The sequence below is a fragment of the Ambystoma mexicanum genome, chromosome 12 (assembly GCF_040938575.1).
Source record: "Ambystoma mexicanum isolate Mex_15411 chromosome 12, UKY_AmexF1_1, whole genome shotgun sequence".
Lineage (NCBI taxonomy): Eukaryota > Metazoa > Chordata > Amphibia > Caudata > Ambystomatidae > Ambystoma > Ambystoma mexicanum.
Window position 1 is genome coordinate 467,702,800 of NC_090936.1, and position 26,008 is coordinate 467,728,807.

Below are 26,008 nucleotides of genomic sequence, written 5' to 3' on the forward strand. Positions count from 1 at the left end.
TGGACAAGTTTCAATGGATATGTACTTTAAAATGTAAAAGATAGCATTTGATGCATTTATTTTTCACGTTATAACTTTACATGGAGCTTTTCCAGGCCTGAAATCTTTAAAGTATGGCACTGGCCAGCTTCATGTAACGTTTTAGTGCTTATTGTTTATTGGGAGGGTCCCCCCAAATACCCTCAACCCCCAATGGCACCCCCTAACCCTTACCCTAACCCAACCCTAACCCTAACTTTAACCCTAACTCTAACCCTCGCCATACCCCGACCCTAACCCTTACCCCACCCCTAACTCTAACTCTAACCCTAACCCCTACCCAACCCCTAGCTCTAACCCTAACCCTAACCTTTAATCTAACACTTAATCTAATCCTTAATCTAACCCTTAGTCTAACCCTAACTCTAACCCTAACTCTAACCCTAAATCTAACCCTAAATCTAACCCTAACTCTAGCCCTAACCCTAACCCTAAATCTAACCCTAACCCTAATTATCCATCGAAATTATCCATCGAAATTCATTCAATGAATATGCATTTCGATGGAAAAGCAATTCAATGAATACATTTCGATGGATAAACATTCGATGGATAGTAATTTGATGGAAACACCAGATACCGCTCAAAACATCTCCCATGGAGGATGGTTCACGTCTGTTTGATCAGAATGGTTTGCAATCCTTACCTAGATTTATCTTGCCATTCTTTCAGGTACCAGCTATTGCATTGGGAAGGTTTATGTTCCATGTAGATTTACTGAGATGAGAAATGTTTGATGCAGATTTATGGCCCAATTCATGGAGCATTTTCCAATGGGATTTCACCATTGTAAAATGCTTCTGTGAATCAGGCCCTTAGTATTTTATCAACTGAGTTAATTAGATAGTGAATGTGTGCACTTTTGTTCACCTAAAAACGAATTCATTCGATTTTGCTATCCATTACTTCCTCTCCTTCTCCATATCACGCCTCCTTCCATGTTTGCTTATTTCCCTTTTTCCTCTCTCCCCCTTTTTGTGTGGCTTTCCCGCTGTTTGCTACCTAGCTCCCTATACTATTATCACCTTCCCCTTCCTGTTTGCTGTGATGTTCGGAGACTGTGGCCATGGTGCCGTCATGCTTGGCTTCGCCCTATGGATGATCCTAAACGAGAAGAGCCTGATGGCACAGAAGGGGGATAACGAGGTAAGCTTCCATGATCTCATCATTATTCTTTATGTCTAGTATTGCTGGTGGGTTGGCAGGTTAAAGTGTGCCTCGTGTGGTGTTAATGGATCTGAAGGCAGAGGCAGCTGACAGAACTGTTTACCTCATGTTAAAGGGGAGCAACCCCCACTTGCCCAATCTGTCCTTGACCTGTTTTTACGATGCCTGAGATGCTTGAGAAGAGAAAAATCACTTTGCATCTTCTTGAGAACAGAGGAACTTCACATACTCTCTCTTATTACATCCTGGCATGAGCCTGCATCAAGGTGATATCAGGGACGGGTGGGGGAGGGGGCAGCATGGGTATACGTGCAGACTGGAAGGATTTCCTTCTGCCCACCGAATGGCCTACTGGCTCTTGGGGGTGATCAGGAAAGATGAAGTGCTCTTTCTCTTTCAAAGGCATTTCAGGCAACGGGTTCCATGGAGACTGGGCAGGTGGGGTGGTTAATAGTTTGTCTTGGATATGACCTCACTAATGATACTTTAGCCACATAAGGCGGAGGGTGCCTTGATCTAAGCCTGCACGTTTAAACGCGCACCCACTCCTGACCCATCTTCCTGGTGTCATGAGTTGCACCCCTTGAGTTGATACCTGGGCACCACACAAAAAAGTACACATTGCTACATTTGGCTGCTTTGAGGAATGTGTCAGGAAATGGATGCAGAGGTGGCAGATGCCAGTTTTACCCCAGGAAAGGAATAGGTTGGCCATTGTGGAGTCAATGTGTTTTGTGCTTATCTTCTACTAACTGCTGGCACCTGATGAGGGAGTTTTATAATCCCTGACTTCTTTCTAGATGCAGATGCTCTGCCTACGCTCTCCCTCTTTGTGGGGAAGTTTTTTCAACCAAAGGCTTTGATCCTTTGTACTTTGACAGTTGAGAGAAAGGTCCCACAATAAAATGTCACCCTCCTTCACGGGGGGAGGAATAGAGGAAGGAACTCGGATTATTAATGAGGTGCCTGCCCTTGAGTTTAATTTAGTCAAATCCCGCTCCAGAGTGCGTCCTGTAAATTACCAGAGACAGGGAAGAGGAAACTCATGCTGTGCGGGTAAATCCAGAACAAATGGACATTCTACAAAGCACCTGCCCCTCTCTCAAGCACGTGAATGCAGGTGCATTTAACAGGCTATGGCACATGATGGCATGGGATGGAATTCCAGGTGTAGTTTGCAAAACAGGTTTGGAAACCATAGGTTAAGGTTATTCCAGGCATATTATATGCTTTTAAACGGCACAAGGAATTCCAGCCCCAATCACACCCTTAGTACATGTATGTCCTGGGAAAAGCCTTCCATGGAGCCAGATCTTGTACCTGCATCAGAACAGAGAGTAAATGTGCCAAGGGGAAGACTTAAAACGTTCCACAACCAGGAAATGTATTGCACATTGGACAGTCAAAAAAGGTGTTTATTTTTATTTTTATTTGTTTATTTTATTTTATTTGTTGTTTATTTATTTTATTTGTAGATAGCAGCCAGACCCAGAGGTTTCATAGCGCTAGAAAGGTTACAGAAATACTGTTAGTGTTACAGGCAGTAAGAATCTGGATTGGTCATTATGATACAGGTGGCAGAGTTACAGATCTTTGTTAATTGGCAGCACATTTTCAGTGAATTTGTGCAGTAAATTCAGGGATATTTATTAAACAATATATAAACAATTTATTAAACAGTACAAGATCTATCATTAAACCATGCAGCCTGAGGCCCTCAGCTACTGATCGCCGCTCACTCTTTTGGCTGAAAGGTCACATAAGGTGAGCGATCACATCTTAAAGTGTTTGGTTCCATCATGACCAAGAGATAAGGGTGGAGCAGACTTATAGTGTTGGATTTTTGCTATAGTTAAGGAAGTGCCACAGAGTGTGGCGAGTGGGACACAATGCAGGTTTAGTTGTGGAATCTAATAGGTTTATTATCATACAGGGAGTCATTTGGTGCAAGAAACAGAGTGTAGGGATGGAAGTAAGTGTACAATGTGTCTAAGTAAAGTAAAACAAACGAGAAATAAGTCAAATTGAAGGAATGAAGCAAGGACCTCTTCACGGGTCATCTATGAGGAATGGGGAGTGTGGAATTACCAAAAGAAACGTAACTGTACTTTGGGTATTATAATCTCTCAAATAAAGTCAAAATGTACTACAGAGTCTCTCTCAAAGTTCCCACGAGTATCCTGGTCTTGGGTGGATGTCTAGATGATGACCCTGTTTTTTTGTCTTAGAGTTTCAGGTTTTGTGCAGTTCCCAAACCATTTTTGGTAGAGTGCATTGGTCTAGGCCTCAGTTGCCAGCCCATCTCAGCCTGGTAGAACACCAGACGAACCTCAAGGAGGTGAAATCAATGGTAACCTCTTTAGCTCAGGGTCTGAGGGTCCATGTCTCAGGGGATGAGTGGTGGGGTCATTTCCTGTGGGACAGTTCCCTGTTCTGAGGTTCTAGTCCCAGGGGAACCAACCCCCTTGCAGTCCCCTCTTAAAATATCCTCCTTGGCCCTGTGAGATTTCCCTGTCTCACACCTCCTCCCACCAGCTCCAGATTCCGCCCTGGACCCAGTTGGACCACCAGAACCTCCTTAGATGTTTCTTCCGGCAGTACCTCCACTCCTCCCACCTCCTCAGGTCTCGCACATTTACCTACCACTGTTCTTCTTCTGTTCTCTGCCACTGTTGGTAAAGGCCTCCAGGTCTTCCCCCTTTCACTTAGGAAGTTTTGGAGTGGGAACTCACTCTCTATCTTGGTATTATAAGGGTCTTTTCATCCTCCGCACAACTTTAATCTACCTGAGGGTATTACCCATTATTCTTGATGTAATATTCCACCTCTAACCAACTTCATATATGTCCTCCAACCTTCTCCACTTCCCAAAAACTCTCCTCCTTTTGATGACAACTCTCTTTTGCTCCAACCTCCTCCAGATTCTCCGTTCAACCTCCAGTTCTCTCGTCCTGCTTGCATACTCCTCTTTCAATACTCCTTTTTCCCGCCACTCTCTGCCAAGCACCTCCCTCCAACTCCTACTCAAGCTCCCCACACTGCCAGACTGAGTTTATTGCATTACATAGCAGGGTTTCACCTTCCACGGGGTGGTGCTTTCTGGTATTGAGGACACCTGTGTACTGAGAGCTGTTCTCGACTGTGATTGGGCACTGGGTTGAGGGCCATGTGGTTTGGAGGTGGCTGGCCTGAGATTATATGAAGGCTTTCTTCCATACTGGATTTCAGGGGAGCTATGGCCAGGTCTGGAGTCTCCATCCCTTCCCATACAAGCCCCGAAGTTATTGTCTGTGTGAGTCTGGGTCCCTCTGCTCTCATGATGTGTTATTCTGAAATCAGAAAACCTCTCTGTGAGCAGGGAATGTAGATTTCAATGGAAGCTGATTTCCCTGGCATCCACGCCGCACGAGAAAATATATTTCCACACCTGTTTGTGATTATACAATGTTGTGACATTGTTTCTTTAAATGGAGAGGCTTCCCTTCCTACATTAGCATTCTGGGTCTGGCCAGGGAGCTTGAATGGCTCTCTGAAAGCATGGACCTTACAGAGAGGGGTTCTTTAAAGTTCATTGGCAGCTTCCTCTCTCTGTCTTGGATTGCTGGAAGGGTACGGGTGCTGGGGGGAGTTTTCGTACCAGAGACATTGCTTCGTTCATTGTCCTGACTATTAATAGGGGCGGGTGCGGGTTAAGGTACCCCTGGCTTCCCCATTGGTGTACGACCATTGGTGTACGACCCTGCTGTAGATTTAGTGGGTGGGTGAGTCCTTCTGTGACTGCCTCCTTGAGGTTTATGCCCAGTAGCAGGGCTGGAAACGAGATGAATACCCCTCTGACTGCTGCCTGCCTTAGTTCAGGGATGCAGATGAAGTGGTCTAGCGATCCCCCGTATACATTCCCTGCATCCAATTTACACTAGCTTTGGGCATCCCGCACCTTCTATCCCCAACCTAATGCAGGAGACTTCATCCAAAAAAGTGCGACAGATGTTGAGATAGATTTGCTCAGGAACGACATCAGCTGGGTTTTTATTTTGTTCCAACATTTCCAACCTTCCGTTTTAGGGGACATGATAGAAGTCAGGTAAAATCCTATACTGGCCACCCCAATTTGCTGCTCTCTATCAGTCCTACGGTATCCGTGAAGGGCCTAGATGTCCATCTCCGGCTCTAGGGGGCCTCAAGCCGGTATACCGTCCTTTGATCGCGGGACTTTTCATTGCAGGGTTTTTTACCGCGAATTTATTTTGGGGGGGGGTTAAAAAATTTAAAAAATTTGTGTACGGGAATAAACAAATAAATAAAGTGAACGAGGGATTTGGGGGGGTAACCCCTCGAAAAAAAAAAAAAAAAACTTGATGGGTTTTTTTTCCCAAAAAATGTGTGGTAAAAAACCCTGCGATGAAAAGTCCTGCGATTAAATAACATAGAACCCTCAAGCCTTATTATATAGTAGCATGCTTTTCTGGCCCAGCTGCGTTCTTGGGGATCTCCCTCCCAGCAGTCTAGTGTTTATATGTGCGGATGTCACACACTTTCCCTGTTGCTCTTGGTGGCTAGAAACTGGCAGTCCTCCCTGTCTATAAGCACAGACGCCTCTGCCTGTTTGGCAGAAGTTCTTTGGGTCAGAATGTATTTATTTCATAGTGATCCGGAAATAGGGTCATTTGTAATGCATAATTGTGGGTTAGAGTATGTGGCAGATGGGTGGGCCTGGCTGTGGACTGTCGTGTTATACAACGAACAGCCGTTGGTTGTATAATACAATAGTTTAGAAATGTCTGTGCATCACTGAGTGATGGGGAGGCTCACCGGTTGGTTGTGGAATACAGTATTTTAGGAAGGTGCAGCAGATGTGTGTTCATTATTGCTGGTTGTAAAGGTGGCGCCAATGGTTGTGCATTTCTTTGGGTTAAGGATGCGCAGCAGCTTGTTGTGCAATGCTGCACGAGCAGTAGATGGTACTGAGCTCTAGGGAGATGCGTCATGTGTAGAGTACTGAGCTCTAGGGAGATGCGTCATGTGTACAGTACTGAGCTCTAGGGAGATGTGTCATGTGTACAGTACTGAGCTCTAGGGAGATGTGTCATGTGTACAGTACTGAGCTCTAGGGAGATGTGTCATGTGTACAGTACTGAGCTCTAGGGAGATATGTCATGTGTACAGTACTGAGCTCTAGGGAGATGTGTCATGTGTACAGTACTGAGCTCTAGGGAGATATGTCATGTGCAAATTGACAAGGGGGGTCCTGGGAGTCTCTCTGCCAGACATTAGTCCTGGTTACGAGAGACTTACCCAGAGTCTTTAGCTCACTATCTTTCACAGAGAAGAAATATCCCAAACATATCAGTCTTTGTCCTCCCCTGGGGCAGTCCGGCACCGAAATGCTAGGCAATTCTCCTCTGAACAAGAGGACTGGACTAGCATCTCCTGAATGAAATGGGGCATTTCGGCATGTATGCTATAGGAATGTGCATCTGCTGGCCACGCTGTAGGTATGCATATGAGCGATGGAAGCTCTTCTATATCATTGTGTGTGTGAGCGCCCCTTCGGTATGAAGAAGGGAAAAGGCTGTATGCCGAGTATGTCTAAGCTAATTTTCTGTTTCTCCAACCTAGATCTGGAACACCTTCTTTGGAGGACGCTACTTGATCCTGCTGATGTCCACATTTTCCATCTACACTGGCTTTATCTACAATGACGCCTTTTCAAAATCCATCAACATCTTCGGCTCTTCCTGGAGCCCGCGCGCCATGTACTTAAATGGCACATGGAAGTAGGTGGTGCCCAGCATTGCCGCATGGCGGCCTCAGTCTGTTTCCTTACTTTGCACTTAGCCATGATGTGTTGAATCCTTCTCCTACTCCCAAGTGACTAATGTGCTGTCCACACTCGAGCCCCCCAAAGGGGTGAAATGTAATCATGCTTGAGCCCCTTAAAGGAGCTGAGCTCAGTCTCCTGTCTTTAATGGAGTAAGATACAGGCGTGTTGTTCACTACCGGCCACTCCAGCTTGTAGAGACGAGAGAATAGGAGACAAAAAGGCACAGTCTTTAGCGAAGACACTGGGTGGCCCGCCGTACTTAATTTGTGAGAAAATAAGTGCCGGGCCCCAAATATTTTCTAGCACGCCTGTGCCAGAACAGGGCGGACGTCTCTGTTGATACCACCCACAACTGCTCCATACAGTGTCAATATATTTGAGGTTTAAGCTGCAACTCCCATCGGTTCATTAAGGGTGATTGATGCACTGTATGATTTACAGATATCAATCCACATAGATTATTAGATGTGTCTTGAAATATAGTAAATGTTTAAGTGTTTCTCTGAAACACATCATCCTTACCTTTATGCTCTGATCCTAGCAGTGGCAGGTAGAACATGTTAACCATCCACCCAAAGAATACGTGAGCAAACTCGCTTTCCTCCTGTGGTAAATTGATGGACAAATGCGGGACAAATCATGACTGAACAGATGAACTTGCCTGTCAAGCACTGCAGCAAGATCTTCCTGTATAGGTGGCCACTCATGACAGGCACTTCACTGGCCTTGCCCCTGTGGTGGGGATGCAGGCTGGTGACTGGCTTGTTGTCAAGCCACCCTGCCAGTTATTACAGTACAGAACTTGCAGCAGTGTCATGCAGGCTGAAGGGAACAGTGCTCGGGCATGGCCAGCATCAGTGCCCAGCACTGTCATCTTCTAACTCATTGTTATTCCTGAAAATGCATACATGGCCCTCCCCTGCCAACCTGGGCCATCAGCTTCATGAATAACAATGAGCCAGCCCAGTATGTAGAGACCCTGGCCAGTGCACGCTACCATTGTTATATTTCTTGGACTGACTGGCAGTTAAAATAATAAAGTTGTTAAAATACTACAGCATAATCAAGCTGGAATCAGAAATAAGTACCAGGGCTGAGCCCTGGCAAGCCCCTCCCCCACAAATGAAGCAATCGTAGTTGGTTTCAGACGCTGAGTAGCCAGCTAGAAGCACAGGTGTAACATATTACTGTGAAATAGGCAAAGAATGTAGTTGTCGGTTACCCATGTGCGGCACTTACACTGATGTTACTGTGGGATGGTTGGTGAAATAGTTGTTCTTGAATTCCTGTAAAATAGGCAAGAGCAGCAGTTCTTGAATTTCTGATTGACAGGTAAGTGCAGCAATGTCTTCCATTATTGCAGGATAAGTATTGCAGTCGTTGGTTGTGAATACCCACATCATTGACATCCGCACAAGTTGGTCTTCAGCTTCTGTAGTACACAAAGTCACAAACGCTTGTCCTGAATAATCGGGCCAGTTTTTGGCCTTTAATTACTCTAGTGCAGGCAGGTTCAGCGGGTGGTTGAGACTGACTGTACGGTAGGCAGGCAAGTGTAATAGTTGCTCTTGCGTTCTGGTGTGGTAGTAATATTATAGATCATTTGGTGATTTATATGGCACTTCATACACAATTCTGTCAGTTTCGAAAAACTGTAATACTTGGTGTCATCATTATTACTAACTTGGGGTACTCGATTTATTAGTCTCAGGAGAATGAAGAGCTGAGTAGAGCTGACAGGTGTACATTAGCCATGTTCCTTGGCATTGCCCTCTCCCTATAGTAAGCATGTTGCGCTTGACCTATCTGCCCGGTCTATATAAGGCAAATTCAGGTGTTTGTTTGCAGGTGCAATCAAAGATCTGGCTTCATTTTAGAAAGGACAGACTCAGCAGTTTGTCTGGAATGACTCTGGAATGTGGAGGTGCATGAGTTGGTCTCGCCTCGCCTCTGCCTCCTCTGTGAATTTGCAAGCACATGGAAATGTGCAAGGCGGAGACATAGGGGATCCCTTCGGATTATACCCATAACCATTTGTGAAGGAATGAGAACAATGGGGAGCAGGCAGGTGGGCGTGGGACATGAGTTGCTGGTGCAGAGGCAGGTTCAGTAGTAGGTCTTGCCTTGCTGTAGCATAAGCCGGTGCCGTAGTTAGGTTGCATTAAGTAGGATAGAGAGTTGCAATCATTGGTCTTACCTAAGTCTGTATTCGATGGGTGCACTAGTGTACTGGCAAGGGTGCCAGTTGGGTAGCCAGCTTCAGTGTTTGCCCTTGCCTCAATGTAGGATGAACGAGGTAGTGTGTGGGTAGGCAGAGAAGTAGGTCTTGGTTTAGCCGGTGATAGGCAAGTGCTGCAAATGATCTTGTGCACTAAAGACTGTGAAGGTGCGAGTGTTTGCCTTGTAGTGCTGTGTGATAGACCAATGCCGAAGGAAGTTAGTGGGCACTTGCTGTAGTGTGTCCTGCACTACTCTGTGATCGACGGAGGCAGAGGCTGGTGAGCCATTGCAGTAGATCATCTTGTGCTGCTCTGTGATAGACCACAGTAGACGTGTGTAGGCATGTGTAGTAGTCTGCCTTTTCAAACTGAGGGGTAGACCAATGCAAACATTGCTAGGCAGGTGCAGTTCGTCGCCTTACATTTCTGTGTTACAGACCAATGCTGACGCAGCGGAACTAGTTTATCCTGAATGAATGCGCGGTAGACGAATGCAGAATTGTGTAAGTCCAAGGCAGACTTTGGTAGAAAGCTGCAGTTGTCTGGCGTTAATGTGTTAGGGGTGTACTACGCATTTCTTCAGCCAATGCACCAGTGTTACCTAATGTCAAGTGCCTCTATTACACCGGGCTCACCTGCTTAACCAAAGGGAAGCCTGACTTGTGTAGGCCATTAGAATCGTCATGAGACCGGCACAGCTTATGGGAAGTATAAAAACACAGCACAGAGCCACAGGACTATAGAGAGCAGAATATTAGGGCCTTCCAGCTACACATCCCACAGTAAGAGCCAGTAAGCGTGCCTTGTGTCTGTAGCTGTGAGGGGTTTAGGCAGCGGGTAATTCACTGGGTCACGGTGCATACTGCAGTGCAGTGTCTCCCTGAGGGTATCAGAGATGCCCATCAGTACAAAACCTGCTTAAATGGGGCTAGATTTATATTTTCTGCTAAAAAATAAATGCGCAATTAGGAGTTCAGCTCCAGGGGAACATTTTGATGCACGTTTGTACGAAAAAGAGCACAGTGATCCGGTAAAGAAAAGGAAACACCTCCTTATTTTGGCAGCTAACGAATCTGTGACTAGTACCAGGCACTGGCTTGTGAATTGTATTATAATTTTTTTTTATAACGCACTTAATACCGAAGAGGTTTCTAAGCATGGACCCGGGATTGAAAGCTGTTTTGCTCTGCATTGTCTTGCTTCCAAGACGCGTTGCCACTGAGATATACTACCCGTGAATGAATGACAAGATCAGATAAAGATTGGGCTCGGTTCATGGAATTATTTGCGTGGGAAATAGGGGACTTGTGCGCCAAACTGCATGCGTAATCCCTTACGTCGATTCATGGAATTGCATGCGCAGTACATTCCCAGGACTTGTGTGGAGTTCGTGCAGGCTCGGCACGTTTCTGTGAGCCGTCCTGTGCATTGTGCAAGAGACTATGCAGAGCGAGGATGTGGCTTGTGCAGAGGGCTGGGAAGGGGGCGGCATAGAGTAAATGAGGAAGAACATTCGAAAAAGTGGCTGTTACAAGGGACGGCCCGCAGGCACTCCCTCGCACGCCCACCGTTGCGCCTAATGGCACATTCACAGAACCACCTGCACAGCCTCTTGGCAGAGAAATGGCCACGCAAATCCCTCGATCTCTACGTTTTACTTGAGTTACAGAGTATCATACAAATGATGTTGGGGTGACAGTTACGGGGGAACCTGCGCATGATCCCCGGGACCCCATACACTGTTTGAAGAATGTGTGTAGTTGCGCCCGGGTGAGCACGCAAATGTAGCTGTTCTGGCTGTTTATGCTTTGCGTGAGGGTGTGTCAGGGGCGTTCCGGGCTCAACTTGCGAATACCGTTACTTTGCATAACAAGTTCTATGAATATGCGGGACGCGCATATTTTATTCTGCTTGAAAGCTTGCACATTATCATTCTCGGCGCGTAGCAATTGTAGGGAAACTGTGCACTTTTCATGAGCCTTGATGATTTCCGCACGCCCCAATATATTTAATCAATTAGGCAGGCATTCATGTGCACAGTCTAATGTAGGGACACCATCAGACAAGTCGTAGGACTCAGTGCATAAGGATAAATGCATGACACATGCAAGCATGCAGATTCAGGAAATAAACTCATATAGGAGGTTTAAAAAACACACACTGACCTGACAGATGTGCTGGAGGCACACAGCTACATGCATGCGCTGTAACACGAAGGCATGTACAGAGAACTCGTGGTTTCTCATGAACAGCCAAGCAGGCACAGTTAGAAAGACAAACATTCACATGCAGAGCCTGCACATAAATGCACATAAATGCTGCATCTCATTGATGAGGCCGATTAAGACTGAAACAGGTTTTGGTTGCTTGTGTGCCCACGTGGAGAAGACATGGCATAACAGTTTAGCCTAGAATACTCCCTTTGCGGAGTACGGTCAATGATGATCTAATGTGGGTGGTTTCATTCTTTAATGGCACAGACAAGATTAAATATGGGATTGAATACTACCAAGAGCAATTCCCAGTGGTTAAGAATTATATCTCAGACATTTCACACTGCCACCTCTGGATTTTCACACACAATATTGCACCTGTTCCTTCAGATTCATACAGCAAAACAAAAATACATAAGAGTACAATCATAGCAACATATTCCCACATATGTAGTGTGACGAATCTGGTCAATTTGTCTCTTCTCCCCAGAGGAGAGCGCCCCTGTGTGGCTAGGGAGGTGAGCCCACTCTGCAAGACCCTCACTAGTGGTCTAGGCAAATAGGACCTCACTGAGAGTGACTCCCATCTCAGGGACAAGGACTCAGAGTCTGATGAGGACCTCCCCCACTGGACTACATTGTCTGCCTGCATGACACTTGGAAAAACTGTTTGTTCTCATGTTATGACTACAACTACCAGTGATCCTCCTCTCACCCTGTTGGCTTCAGGTAATGCTGGGTTTCATCAAAACTCTGCCGTCCCGGAAGGAGGACACACCCTTTTTCGATTGTGATGACATACTTAAAACCCATGAAGACATGTGAATGGAGAAACTCCTACGGAGGGAGGAGAGTCCAAGCCTCTGTTCAGATGATTTCCTGGAGGAGCAGAGCCATGCCGAGCCGGAGAACCAGCATGGAAGCAAGACCCGCTAGCTGGAGACTGAAAGGCGGGCAGTCGGGCCGATCAAGTGACGCCGGTCAGGAGAGGGACGAAAACGTAACGAGAACCGTCTTCCCTGGTGGTGTTACCACTAGAAAACAGTGGAGGGCCGGGGGCCCGGCAACTAATGCCGAGACCCGGAATAGGAATGGAGCCCTGGTCCCTGAGCTCCAACTAGAAAATGCTTTGCCGACAAGACGGGAATCAAGAGGGAACGGGATGCACCCAATGTGAGGATGCTGGCGAGCGCTACAAACTTCAGCTTTCAAGAGTGCCGAAGCCGACAACAGAACAGGGAGCGGGAGGGTAACCCGGCCAAGGTAAAACAGAGTGAATGAGATATAAACATTGTATATCAGGGCAAGGAAAGCTGCCAACAGTGCAATCATGTTTGAGCATTGAACAGGTGCATGCCCTATGTAAAAAGGAGGAGTGAAAGAAATAGTTATCCTTTATATCAAGGCTGGGAAAGCCAACCAAGAGTAAGACAGAGTGAATGAGATACAATGTTGGGGAAAGCACCAACAGTATGAAAACCTACGAGAATCGTATGGGCACATGCCCTATGCAAAAATGAGTGAAAAGAGTATGTGTGCTTTACTTGAAGGTTAGTATACCTATCAAAGAGCTACCGGATTTAGGGGAGTACCAGTGCCACGGAGGTAGTGTGACGAATCAAGGGTATTTGCCCCTTCTTCCGAGGGGGAAGCCACCCCCTTTGAGGCTAGGGAGGTGAGCCCAACATATTGGCATATATGGGAATGCCTGCTGGGAAGAGGAATGTAACCTCTTTATATTTGGCTGCAGGCAAAGCGGAAGTGAATCTATCAGAAGAAGGAAAAGAGGATGTCTCTTTAAGATGAGACTTGTATTTATGTGAGACGAGCAGAGGAAGGAGGATTAGAGAGTTTGGTACGCAGGGAAAGCCCCAGAGTGTGATCCCACCATGAAGGCACAGAGTAGACTGAAGCCATGGAACCAGCGACTTTTGAATCAGTGAGGAACGCCACAGTGAGACACCAGGAGACCTCACACAATGACAACAGGGAAACCACTGCCTGAGAAGGAAGAAGTATCCAGGAGCTGGTGGTGGCTTGACCACGAATGCCTCGTGGTGGGTGAGACACCCACTGAACAACACTGAGACCATCAAAGCTGCGAGAAGCTCCCTGTCATCCACGTCCATAGACGGCTGCAGCCTAAAGGGAAGCCAAGAATGAGACACCATAGAAAAGTCAAAATGAGAAGAACGTCAATGGAGAATACCCGAGCGTGTGCTGAGCTCTGCAACATTCCCCTAAATGTGAAGGTACTGGCAAGAATGGGAAAAGCGGGAGGCCGCCGGGGCAAGAGTACATGAAGAGTGAAATTCGTCCCAGTCACAGAGAGGAGATAAGAGGAATAAAAGAGTATATGAAGAGTGCAATGAAGAGAGAAACGCATCCCAGTCATAAAGACGAGATACCAGGAATACACATGTTTGACTGCCAATGTGAAAAACTAATAAAGAAAGTAACAAATAACCCCCTGAGAAGAACAAAGGAGGACTGGAGATAATCACCCTGGGAAGTAGGGGGACGTTCTTATGAGCAAAGAGATATTGGGCCTCATTACGAGGTGGGCGGTAAGGGATTACTGGCACCGGTAAGGGCACTGGTGCCGGTAATCCCTTACCGCCCTACAACGAGTTTCCTTTGCGGGTCTTCCCTTAACGCCTGGTTTTCCAGGCGTTAAGGACGGGACCCGCAAAGGGACTCTGGAGCTAATAACGGTACCGCAATTTGCGGTACCGTTATTAGCACCTTCCCATTCCCGTTGAGCCATATGGGGGCTCATATAGGAATGGGGAAGGGCCCTGATGAATGGGGAATTACCGGTCCCGCCAACCTTGGAATGGACCGGTAATTGCTCCATTCACCAGGGCGGAGTCGGTAGGGTTTTGGAGGCAGCCCTGGAGCTAATAGCTCCATGGCTACCTCCAACCTCGTAATGAGGCCCATAGAGTGATAAAGCAAAGCCCCAGCACAGCTTCTGAGGGATATGAGAAAAGACTATCAAGCGAACAAGTGAATAGAAGAAAGAGAGAACCCCGGAGTGGGAGAATCTAAAAAAGGTTCAAGTCCCATGCAAAGTAGCCAAAGATGAATTGACAGACTGTGAAGACGAGAGTGGGAGAGACTATCTCAAAACAAGCTGTAAGCAGCATAACCTTAAAGAGGGCACCAATCTACAAGAGCTCATAGAGGAGGTATCCAGAGTTTACGGAAGCTTTTATTTTATAAAACTCAAGTACGAGAGAGACACATTTCCATACAGAGATTATCAGAGGTTACAAGAAGTCCAGGAGAAGAAATACCTTCTCTTGGCTGAATTTAAGATGGTTAAACTAGTGGTAGGGTCAGATAGAGTTAGGTTTGGACCGAGGACATTTTATTTTGGGACATCCTGATGACAGACCAGCACCCTTTGTTTCTTTAGATGGGCAGTGTGATCCCTTTAGCAATAGGGAAAGTTAGGCCTGTTCATATAATTTCATTAAATAGAATACTCATTACACGGATGGCGGTAATGATTTACCGGTACCGGTAAAATACTGGTACCGGTAAATCCTTACCGCCTTACTACGAGGTCCCTTTGCGGGTTGGGGGATTTTTAACGCCTGCTTTTTGCAGACATTAAAAACCAACCCACAAAGGGACCCAGGGAGCTAATTACGCTACCGCAATTTGCGGTACCGTAATTAGCGCCTTCCCCATTCCCATTGAGCCCGATGGGGCAAAAATGCGAATGGGGAAGGGCAATGGTGGAAGGGGGAATTACCGCCCAGCCAACCTTGGAATGGGGCGGTAATTCCCCTTTCCGCCAAGGCGGTGCCGGTAATTTACCGGCATGAACCATGGCGCTATTAGCGCCATTGTTCTCCGCCATCCCTGTAATGAGGCCCATAGTGTGCTTAATGTGTCCGACTCCTTTGTCTGACCTGCCACAGTGGGATAGAGAAAAGTGTGTTCAAAAGAGGATCCTGCAGCGGTTTGATCACTGGCAAACTCAGAGAAAAAGTAAAGTAAGAAGAATTTTTATTTTTAAAGGAGGGAGAGAAAACATCACAGAGGGTATTTGTATTCTAACCAAAAACACCATAAGAATGTTGTGAACTGTGACCATATATGTCCGAAGAACTGTAAGATTGTGAATAAGTCATCCACGAGTTGGGCCAGGCAGAGGTCCATTCTGAGGTTTTTGTGTAAGCCTCCCTTTTTCCTCTTCGTTTGATTGTCTAAAGTGGTAGGGCCAGTTACTCACCTAAGATTTGGACTCTGGACTATTTCGATTTGGGTTTCAACAAGCACCCTTGGTTTTTGTTTTAAAAGGTAGGGAACTTCCCTCATAGATATAGGGTCAGTTGGGCGTTTTTATTTTTATTTTCAATAAAACCCTTGAGCATGGCATTGACTCATCTGACTCTTTCTTCTGGCTCACCACAGTGTAGGGCATGGTGACACATTCGCATTGCAGACAGGTCAATAGGGCTATAAACAGAATTTAGCACCAATGCCATCATTCCACCAAAGTAATAGTGGCGGACAGTGCACACCCTTTGAGCATGTTGACATTACAGGAAGTGACATCACTTGAAATTTGACTCTGATGATGGTGCAATGTACCTTTTTAAAGTAATATTGAACACTTGAGGCTTCAAGATGTTGAGGAAGTGTGATTGAAAGGAAGCAGAAACAATCAATTACAATTGACTTCTTTTCCTCTTCTCCCTTTTCCTAGTGACCACCTGGTAGAGAGTACAGTCCTGCTGCAGCTGGATCCTGCGGTCCCCGGTGTCTTTTCTGGAAATCCATATCCCTTTGGAATTGATCCGGTAATAGAACTTACTTTCAGAAAATGACATACATGCCTGGGCTTCTTCAGTGAAGTGCTGCGAAGGGGGGTGGGTGGAGGGAAGGATTGGGAGCAGTTAGTGGAACCTTTACGATTACAGTCATGACCGCTAAGGGAAGGCTACACAAGAGCGGGCAGGGGCTGTTTCAAATGGATGCTGCTGGGAAATGGCTCAACCACCATAGTTTCTGTTCTCCTTCTGGAGGAGAACAGCCACTCAAAAGTAAAGCATCAACACCTCACGATATTTCCCTAAAATGCTTTGATGCAGACTAGCCTATAGCCCCAACCCTGTCCATTGGACAACTCTCCCTCTTAACCTATATCTTCCCTATATCAGGATGTGTCAACAACAGCACTAGCCTCAGTTAGGCACTGCATACAACGCTGCAGCCCTTCCACACAGAGGCCTAGACTCATCTTGGCCCCCAGCCCCATGTCACACACCAGACCGAAGGCCTTTAGAACTCTGTGGTCAGGGTTTCAACCTCCAGTTCTCTTAAGCAGTGCTGTGTCTTCCCTTCTGGCGGCCAGGCCTGAGCTGAGTATTCCAGAGGATGGAATACGCTCTCTCCTTTCAGGGTTGTTGATAGCTACACTGGAGGGTTGTACATTTGGGAGAGGAGTGATGCGAGAATGAAACTGACCTCATTGGCCTACATGAAGATGATTGTGTGGGATTAAATGAGATTTCATTCACTTGAGTGACATTCGAGTAGGTGATACCACACTGACCTTTACTAGGATTTATGAATCGGTTCCTGTGAACCATTCAAGTGGAAGAAGCGTGATATGAGAATGAGAGAGACCCGACTGACTCATACCAGGATATGTGTGTGGTGTTCCGCAAGTGAATGCAGTCAAGAAAATATTCTTATTTTGTCAGTGGCTCCTGCCGGGGGTCATTCACCATTTCTAGACCACACACAAGATCCCTTGAGTCCTTGCAGCAGTCTGATGCCACCTTGATTAATGAATTAATCTTTTATAACGCGCTTCATACCAGAGACCGGTCTCTAAGTGGGGAGTGGGATTCCAACCTGTGTTGCTCTGTATTGTCTTGCTTCCAAGATAAAGGAGTTACCCCTCAGCTATCTCCATGCCTCGACTAAACCAATGGGATCTGTTGGAGGCTTCTGCCCAAGACACCCCAGAAAATGCAGCATCCTGAATTTCCAGAAGTCCTTATTTGTGTGTTTTGTTGAAGCAGTTTGATAATGTTCCAATTAAAAAATAAAAGTTTATATTTTGTTTTGGGAAAACCCCACAACATGCCAGTTTTCCCTCAGTGTTTTAAAATTCACTCATAATTTAGTTAAGAGAGTTTTTTTGTGGGAAATGTTTTTAAAACATGCATTTTTCAATCAAATCCTTTCCCAGAGGCATTATTAGAAATGAATGTTCGCATCTCGGGCTCCCTCAAAAATACAGCACTGACTGTAGGGCTCTGCCCAGCACACAGTGTGCTATGCTCGTGGTAAATAGCCTATGTCCATCATGCAAAAGAACACCAACCTCTATGACTACATACCATCACATTTTTGCTGTTCTGGTAATATTTTCCCAGTACTCTTCCCGCACTCACCTTGGAATTTGAGAAGCATAGTTGTGGTGACAGGAAAATGGTGTCTCGGGTTTAGCATATAGCTACACCCCAAAACTTAAAGTAAGCACTTATTACGCTTACAACCCCCACCCCCAGGCAATACCAGCTTGTATGAGGGCATTAATGAGGGCTTATAGTATGAGCCAATGTAGCCAGCAAGTGGGGACTATAAAGCTATTAGTGTCCATGGGTGCTAGTTGTGTTTGCAGAGAGCGGAGGCGGGGCTGAGGAGATATCGCAGGCGTGAAGCTGTGCACCAGTGATGCACAGATGAGTATGGGGCTACATGGAGCATGATGGTCATGGGTGGTGGTGGGCGACACACTGGGAAAGTGTTGAAGGGTCCCAGTCCTCAGCTACGGGGAGTAGAAGAGACGGTTGAGCAGGGCACTGGCAGGGGAGAAGCGGGAAGATGGAAACCGGAGAGGGTTGGCAGGGCATTACGCAAAGGTCCTGGTGTCCGATGCACCAGAAACTCCAGATATTATCAAGAAATATGGTCCAGAGTTTAGCCAATCAGAAACTCCCACATCTCTCCCCAGGGTACTAATACGAGATATAGGTTGAGGTAAATATCCCTTTAGTTCAATACTCTACTCACTATAGTATCATCCTGGCGTGTCTGCCTTCAGCTATGCTCACAATGTACAGCAAATGGGAGCTTCAACACAGCATGCCACTGCACTCATGGTTACTGCGTAGGTAAGTGCATTGAAGAAGAATGGTAGAGCGGAGCACACGGGGCATGCAGGAAAGAATGGGACTAGAACAGGGAACACTACAATGGTATTTTGTGAAGGTATCAATCTATATGAACGGCCTATCTCTTGTAGAAGAACTCATGGCCAGGTGACAACATTGCCATTGTGAAGGAAAGCTACTGACTAAAAAATCCAAAATGGCCAACCATCTTCTATCATCTAGATTTCCCCTGTCACGTGAGAGGCTTCAAAACAAAATGCATGATGGGTAGAAGTGGGCTTAAGGCCAATAATCTAATTTTAAGATTTCAGATATGGTGGTGAACTCCCTGCCAGTTGATCCCCAGAAAGAGGGTACAAAAGGATATGGACATTCAGATTGGGAGAAGCGGTCTAGTGTTGTTGCCTGAAATGATGTGTTCCCAGCTGGAGATTTAGTGAATGGCTGGAATAACAGAGGTGGCTCTGACCCTGGAACTTGTTGGAATACTGTGGAGCACTCTGGCCCTTTGAAGTGCTTGAATCCTGGATAGGGATTTGCCCTGAAAAGAGCTGTGAACTCTGAAAGTGTTCAGAACCCCAGGCAACTGTGAACTCCAAAAGCGCTGTGGTCATTTTACTTCCTGGAAACGTGGTGCCCCATCTAAGTGCTACACTCCCCAAAAGTGCGACGTTATGGAGAGTGTTGTGATACCAAAAGGGCTGTGATATCTGAAAGCACAAGGAATCCAGAAAGCACTGTGAATCTCGTAAGCGCTGCGCACCGCAAAAGTGCTGTGCACTCGGAAAGCACTTTTAACCCCAAAAGCTTTGGGAAGTGGAAGATATGGGATTTGGAAAATGTTTGTAAGAATGTCTGTGACATGGAAAATGTGGTATATAATGAAAAAAGCTGCAACCCGGAAGTGTGGGTTCAAAAGCTAATGAGCAACCCAGTGTGAACCGGAGAAAGCTGTGACTCCCAACCTGCTCTGTTGGATGCCCAGGAAAAGGAAAGCCTTTTACAGTTCTGGCAGGTGAGGGCTTGTCAGATCCTCGGGAATAATGAATGAACCTAAATGAAGTCCCTTTAAGACAGTGGTCTGAAACCTTTGGCTCCAGATGTTTAGGACTACAACTCCCATCCGCCCTAGCCAGCTTAGTCAATGGTGAGGGATCATGGGATTCATAGTCCAAAACATCTGGAGAGCCGCAGGCAGCAGACCCCTGCCTTAGCAGTATGACTGGAATACTGAATTTGTTCTAAGGAATCAATAAACCACAATGGCGAAAAATGGACTGGCATAGAGTCTCCAAAGAATCAAGAATGGAAGATTGATAAGGTGCCTAGTCTCCCAAGGATCGCAAATGGAAGACTGAATTGGGGCTGAGTGCTCCTAGAATCATTACGGGAAGATTGAAGCTGTAAGTGTCTGTGGGATCATGAGCGGAAGACTCCATTTGTACAAAATGGGAAAGCCTATTTTAGCTGGTGGAAATAAAGACTGAAAAAAGACTATTGAGAATAAAAGGACATTTCCTAAGGAACCCATTTACAAAAGAGACCGGGGGACATCGAGAAAGGTTCTGTGAGATCCTTGAAGTTTCTGCACTACAGAAAGTCAAAGAAGGATTTGAGCAGAAAACCTGGGGAGACCAAGGAAAGGCCTCCGGGACCCTGGGATTGATTGAGATAGAAACTGGACCCTTTTTTGAATCCTGGCAAACTTGGAGAACTTAAGGTTTTGGTCTTGACCAATCACATTTTATGTAATCCTGTTGTGATGTATAAGAATAATAGAGAAAACATTTGCATACTGTCTTGTTCCTTTCATTTTGTGATACAGCACATGGCCCTAAAACTAAATAACACTTATTTGCAGTTGGCTGGATGCATGAGCTCAATTTCACAAAATTGACTGGCCATCAACCAGTACAGATGCATGTGTTTTGGTGCTTGAAAACTGACTATTCAATGCTACTCCCTTATTATTCATTTTCATCTCCAGCCTCAGAGGATGAAGTTCCGCAAAACCCTGAATACCCACTTTTTACTGAGACTCAGATGGTAGTACTTTAGAGATTACCAGAAGAAGTTATCCCTGGCACAGACCTTTCCCAATTTCACAGCCGTCTCAAAGTGGCCCGGCTGGTGATGCCAACAGCTCCACGGAAGGACCTGTCTGCTTGGCTTGGAGAACTACCAAAGCAGATGGAATAGCCCCGGGATATTTTGCCAGTTTGAGAACGGAACTCCTGCACATTCTAACATGATCTTAGGGCACCAATAAAGAGGTGCCACTGGGAAAGGGGGGATATTTGAAAAAGTCCCCTGCTTAGTTCTGGGAATTACAGAGCAGTGACTCAGTGGGTCAGGTGCCATATCAGCCAGTGGATATTGGACTTGGTCGGTGGTATAGGGAGGGTCCCCTCAACACTTGTCCCTGGACCCCAACAGATGGCAGGGGCCAGTTACATGGCCTTACCACAGAGCCATCACAAGGGCCATATCCTTGCCTAGCCAAATGATTCATCACCACAAGGCAACTCTGCCTCCGAACTCGACCAGTAATGTCCATGTGATAGTGAAAACTCTCTCGCCCTCAAATCGAGATTCTAAAACGCAACTTAGCCAGACCCAAGTCTTTATCACAGAACAGAAAGGTTGTCCCTTTAAGAGAGAAACTTTCCATGTCTTCAACAGAATTAGCGAGTGCAGTGCTGTTGTTTCTAATTATCCCGTCAAACTGATAGAACTAAATTTGATGGTCCTTGGAGACCACAATGCACACCGCAGTTCTGCGAATACTGCGTTTGAGGTTTGTAGATGTCCGTCCGTAGAGTCTCTCACTCAGATTACAGTGCATACCGGGGAAACAAAGTACCTTGTTCCTCGCACACACTATGCCCACATTGAATCGAGTAATACAGAGGGTTAAACTCTCTCTCCCCAATCAGTAATCCACATGCTAGAACAAATGTGTCCCTCATCCCCATGCAGGCTTCCTCGGGGAGTGTCAGAATAACAAGTCAGAAAGCCAAGATAGTTCAGGGACCGGACATAGGTCCAGTTTAACCCTCTGAGTGAAAATAGCCCCAGGTGAAAGTTAGCCAATTCCAGCTCTTCTTCAATGAGCACTCACAAGTGAAGACCCTCTCACTAAGCTCCAACCTGAGAGAGCAAGGGACACAGTATAAATACAGCCCACCCACCTTGCTAGGTGTGGATTGTAGAAGCATGAGGCTCATCTTTGGAGGAGCCTGGAAATGTGAGGGCACAGGATGGACTCAAGATTGGAGAGGCATTAGAGGCTGAAAAGGTTGCCTCAACGGCCACCAGGAGAAGGCGGTAATATCAAGATTATCAAGTGGAAAATAAAAGAAGGTGGCGGTAGGAAGACAGGTCCATGAGCAGGTGATAAAATCAGTGGTGGAGAGGGAACAGAAGGAGGTGGTGGTAACAGGACAGATCTAGGCGGAATTAAAACAACCAGGGCAGAGAGCAAAGATTGGGGATGGTGGGTAGCAGGACAGATCCAGTAGGAGGTTTTAACATCAGTGAGGATGAGTGAATGGAAGGAGAAATCGAAACCCAGGCAAAGGTGGCACCATCAAGAGTGGAAACTGGAGACATAAGAAGAAGAGGTGGGAGTGACCCCTTTGGCTTCGAGACATAGACTGGAATTGGTCAAAATAAGAGGTGAAGAGGAAGAGGAGGGCTGTAGAGGTAGATGCCGGAATCCGGGAGTGAAACAAAACCAGCCACATTAGGTGGTAGGAGGGAAGAGAAAAAGAGCTAAAACTGCAAGAGAGATAGGCAAAGAGCGGGAAAGAGAGAGAGAGAGAGAGAGAGAGAGGTAGAGAGAGAGAGAGAAAGAGAGAGAGGAGAAAGAGCGAACACAGCCTAGATAGCAAGCTGCGGATGTCTACTACGGGGCAAATTGGCCCTAGGCTGATGCAGACATTGGGAGGAGGAAGGAGACAGGGATGTGGGTACCAATCTGCTGAGAGAGGGGGAAGGAAAAGAGCCAAGTGCTTGATCAGTCAGGGGTATGGAATCTTGGAATGTCCACAGCTAGCAAGATGGATGAAGAGGGTTCGGAACACCTGTAAACCCACAACACCAGAGGATGGAAGATGAAGCCAGCTCCCAGGAACTGGATAGACTCGGACTTTCACACCAGGGGGCTGGAAGCTCAACAATTGAACCGTTGCTGACACTTTTCATTGGACTGGAGAAGGTTTCCTGATTCTTGTTATCATCGTTCTCATCATTATTTCTTTTTGAAAGCTTACCATTTTGCATTTTAATAGGACCCCAGTTCTATATATCCCCACTACTAAACAAAGCACTATGTCAGTATGCAGTCTTCAATTTCTCCTTGATCTCATTTGTTCTACATAACAGCCTCATACTCTGATGGGGGGGACGTGATGTTCGAGCATGCTAAAAACAAAATCTCTTAAAACTAAAACTCTCCTTAGATCACATCGTGTGCTACATCTGTTGACTTCATCAACAGCAACCTTTCCTCCATGACACATATCCTGAACAAAACAAAGAGAACCTGACACCAGCTCTCTCTCTGTCTGTCTCTCTCTCTCTCTCTCTCCTTCAGAAAATCAAATTCTTCATCCAGCCATAGACTTACAAATTGTTTTTTCCGGCTCTGTTGCTTTTCCACTTGGATAGGAGCACAGCCCTGTTCACTAGCTCCGTCTTCCTAGTCCCACTGAAAACTGTCCGGCAAGCTGGAACCCTCTCATCACAGGGCTCAAGAAATATGGTCACATTTCCCCCAATCTTAGCAGAGGTACACTGGTAGCCCCTCCAAGCATCAATGTCAATACAGCAAGGATTATATACAAAGCAATGGCAAGCAAAGTTCTATCCTATCTGGATGACAATCTAACCCTCTCTGTAGGCCACCAGAGCATCAGAAGGCACAGTACCACCAGGCTAGAGTCCAAGAGATGAAAGAAGGAAAGAACCGTGACTCTACAATGACGTATCAAAGCACAGTAGATAGGTCACATCTCTCCTGCAGTTTAAGAAGGAAGTAAAGATACTGCTGCTTTTAAATGAACACCTTGTTGCCCATTGACTGGCTGATATATCCCCTTTGCTCCCTGACCTCCTCCATTCCACAGCACTCCCTGCCTCTTGCTCTCCGATTTAGCATTTTTTGCACAGCTCTTTGCTGCTCGCTGATTAGGTTGCACCATATACAGTTAATGTATGAATACACAAATACATATAAACATAAGATTGAAGGAGAACCTCCTGTCCGGTGTGAGTCTAGCTATATTGGGTAAAGTGAGTCTATTTAATAGGGAATAAGTCAGAGTCCATTGCTTTACGCCGCAACTACACTAATGAGAATCATTCTCACTTTAAGGAAATTAACAAAAATATTGCAGAATCGATATCTACAACAGTCTAAGAAATCCAATACAGCTTTCTATGTAACCTGATTAAAATCAATAAGCATGGTTAAGCAGGTTTCCTTGAATATGAACTATTATAAAGGGTTGCAATAATTGAGCCCTGAACATTGCCATAAACATATTTGTCAGTTTCTACAATGATGAACGCTGCCTGACATTTCTGTTGGCAGAGCAGAAGGGGTTCACTCATCTTTCCTCTTCTGCCCCACCAGCATAACAAAATAAATATGAGTCACCTTACATATTCCACGAAAGTTTCGGAGCCTCAATGGGCCATCCTATCGAGGGGGACCATCTTCACTGATTAGCAGTGAATAATAAAATGCCAATAATCCTTGGCAAACAGATGTGAAAACCTCTATGTGATAGTGATAAAGAACACAGAGTGCTTAGAGGGGAATCTATGAAAGAAGTCTGCAAGTCCAATAAATTGCTGATTCTGTTCCTTAGCCCCAACCCGAGTTCCACATTCTTAAAGAACAGCTTATGTAAGAAATCAGGACAACCTCTGTGACTCATCTCTTCATTTTGCTTCCAACTTGGTGTTTTCTCTCTTCTCTTTCTGTCTCCTTCCACTTCCCTTGTTGATGTTTTCTCCTTCTCTCTCTAGGGACTTGTCCAACCTCTTCTTCTGCTAACTTCCCTCTTGTGCCCCCTGCCCTCTTCCCTAATCATCTCCCCTTCTCCCTTTCTGCTAGGCGTCTTCCCAAAACTCCTCCTAATAACACTTTACCCCCAATTTATATCCCCTGCCCTCCTCCCGGATGGCTTCCTTCTCTTTCTCCGCGGTATCTTCTCCAAACTCCCCTTTGCTGTTACTTCTTCTGCAGATTTTTTTCTCCTTTCTTCCTATCTCTAGTTTGATGTTCTTGCCTCTTCTCTTATCCACTCCGCTGGCCTACACTTCCCTCCACCTCCTCTCCTCTCTTGCTGTCCTCCTTTCTCCACCTTTTCTCAGCCCCTCTATCATGCCTGTTCCTCTTATTCTTTCCTCCTCTCTTCATCCTCCTCTATCCGCGCCTCTGCCTCCACTCTGTGTCCACCTCTCATTTCTAACCCCTCACAAAGTTGTAGCGTTTTCAACATCAGACATCTTTATTAAAATAAATGGGTTGGATAAAGGCCTTCCTGTCCCTATCCAAAAGATAGTTTCCCTACCTAGGAAACTAAAACTAAAGATCAGTTTGTGTCGCGTTGTCAGAATTATACTAATCGTCCTTGTGTCCAAAAGGTATCTGACCCTCACACTATAAATGAACAACTAAAGGTGTGTGGTAAGTGTAGAATAGTGTGGGTGTTTCTCTCAAACAATGAGCTTTTAACCCCCTAAATGCTGAGCTATATGCATGTCTATGCAAATAGGACGAGCATACTTGTCCTTAACACTTAAGGGGTTAAGAGTAGATGAAATGTATCTTTCTCAATGAGTCTTTTAGGAGTAGATGCAATGTCTCTTTCTCAAAATACTTTGTTCAGGATGGCAAAAAGCGTACTTTCTTCTTCAAAAAAGATTTAGATCGCCTGGTGTACTCTCCTGCCAGGTATCTCTACCATGAAGTATTTTTCTTTCATTGGGTGTATAGGATTTTCCTGGTATACTCCCATGCCAGGAATCTCCCTTCTGGGTCTTGCAGATCCCCTGGTGTACTCTGATGCCAGGTATCCTTTCCCAAAAAGGACCTTCTGCCTGGTGGTTTCCCAAAAGGACTTCTCACAGTGTTCACAATGTTCTCTTCCTCTTCTGGGTCTTGCAGATCCCCTGGAATATTCTTCTGCCGGGTATCTTTTCCCCCAAAAAGGATTGACTGCCTGATGGTTTCTTTCATCAGGACTTCACACAATGTTCTTTTCTTTATTAGTATAACACAGTTGTACCTCTTCACTGTTTATATTCCTTTAGCTTCAGGTAATACTTGTTCCACTTCCCCCATATTGACATGTCATATATTAAGATTGTCTTTCTTCATTATTACGC

At 45.8% G+C, this 26,008-nt stretch overlaps 1 protein-coding gene across 1 annotated transcript in view; it reads left to right on the forward strand.

The window, feature by feature from the left end:
• The window catches only part of LOC138513675 (V-type proton ATPase 116 kDa subunit a 4-like), a 241,387-nt gene that overhangs the window by 179,753 nt on the left and 35,626 nt on the right, over positions 1 to 26,008 (forward strand). The window contains exons 12-14 of the mRNA XM_069628738.1: positions 1,046 to 1,185; positions 6,826 to 6,983; positions 16,186 to 16,279. Of these exons, the coding sequence (XP_069484839.1) occupies positions 1,046 to 1,185; positions 6,826 to 6,983; positions 16,186 to 16,279 (392 nt within the window). The remainder of the gene's footprint in view (positions 1 to 1,045; positions 1,186 to 6,825; positions 6,984 to 16,185; positions 16,280 to 26,008) is intronic.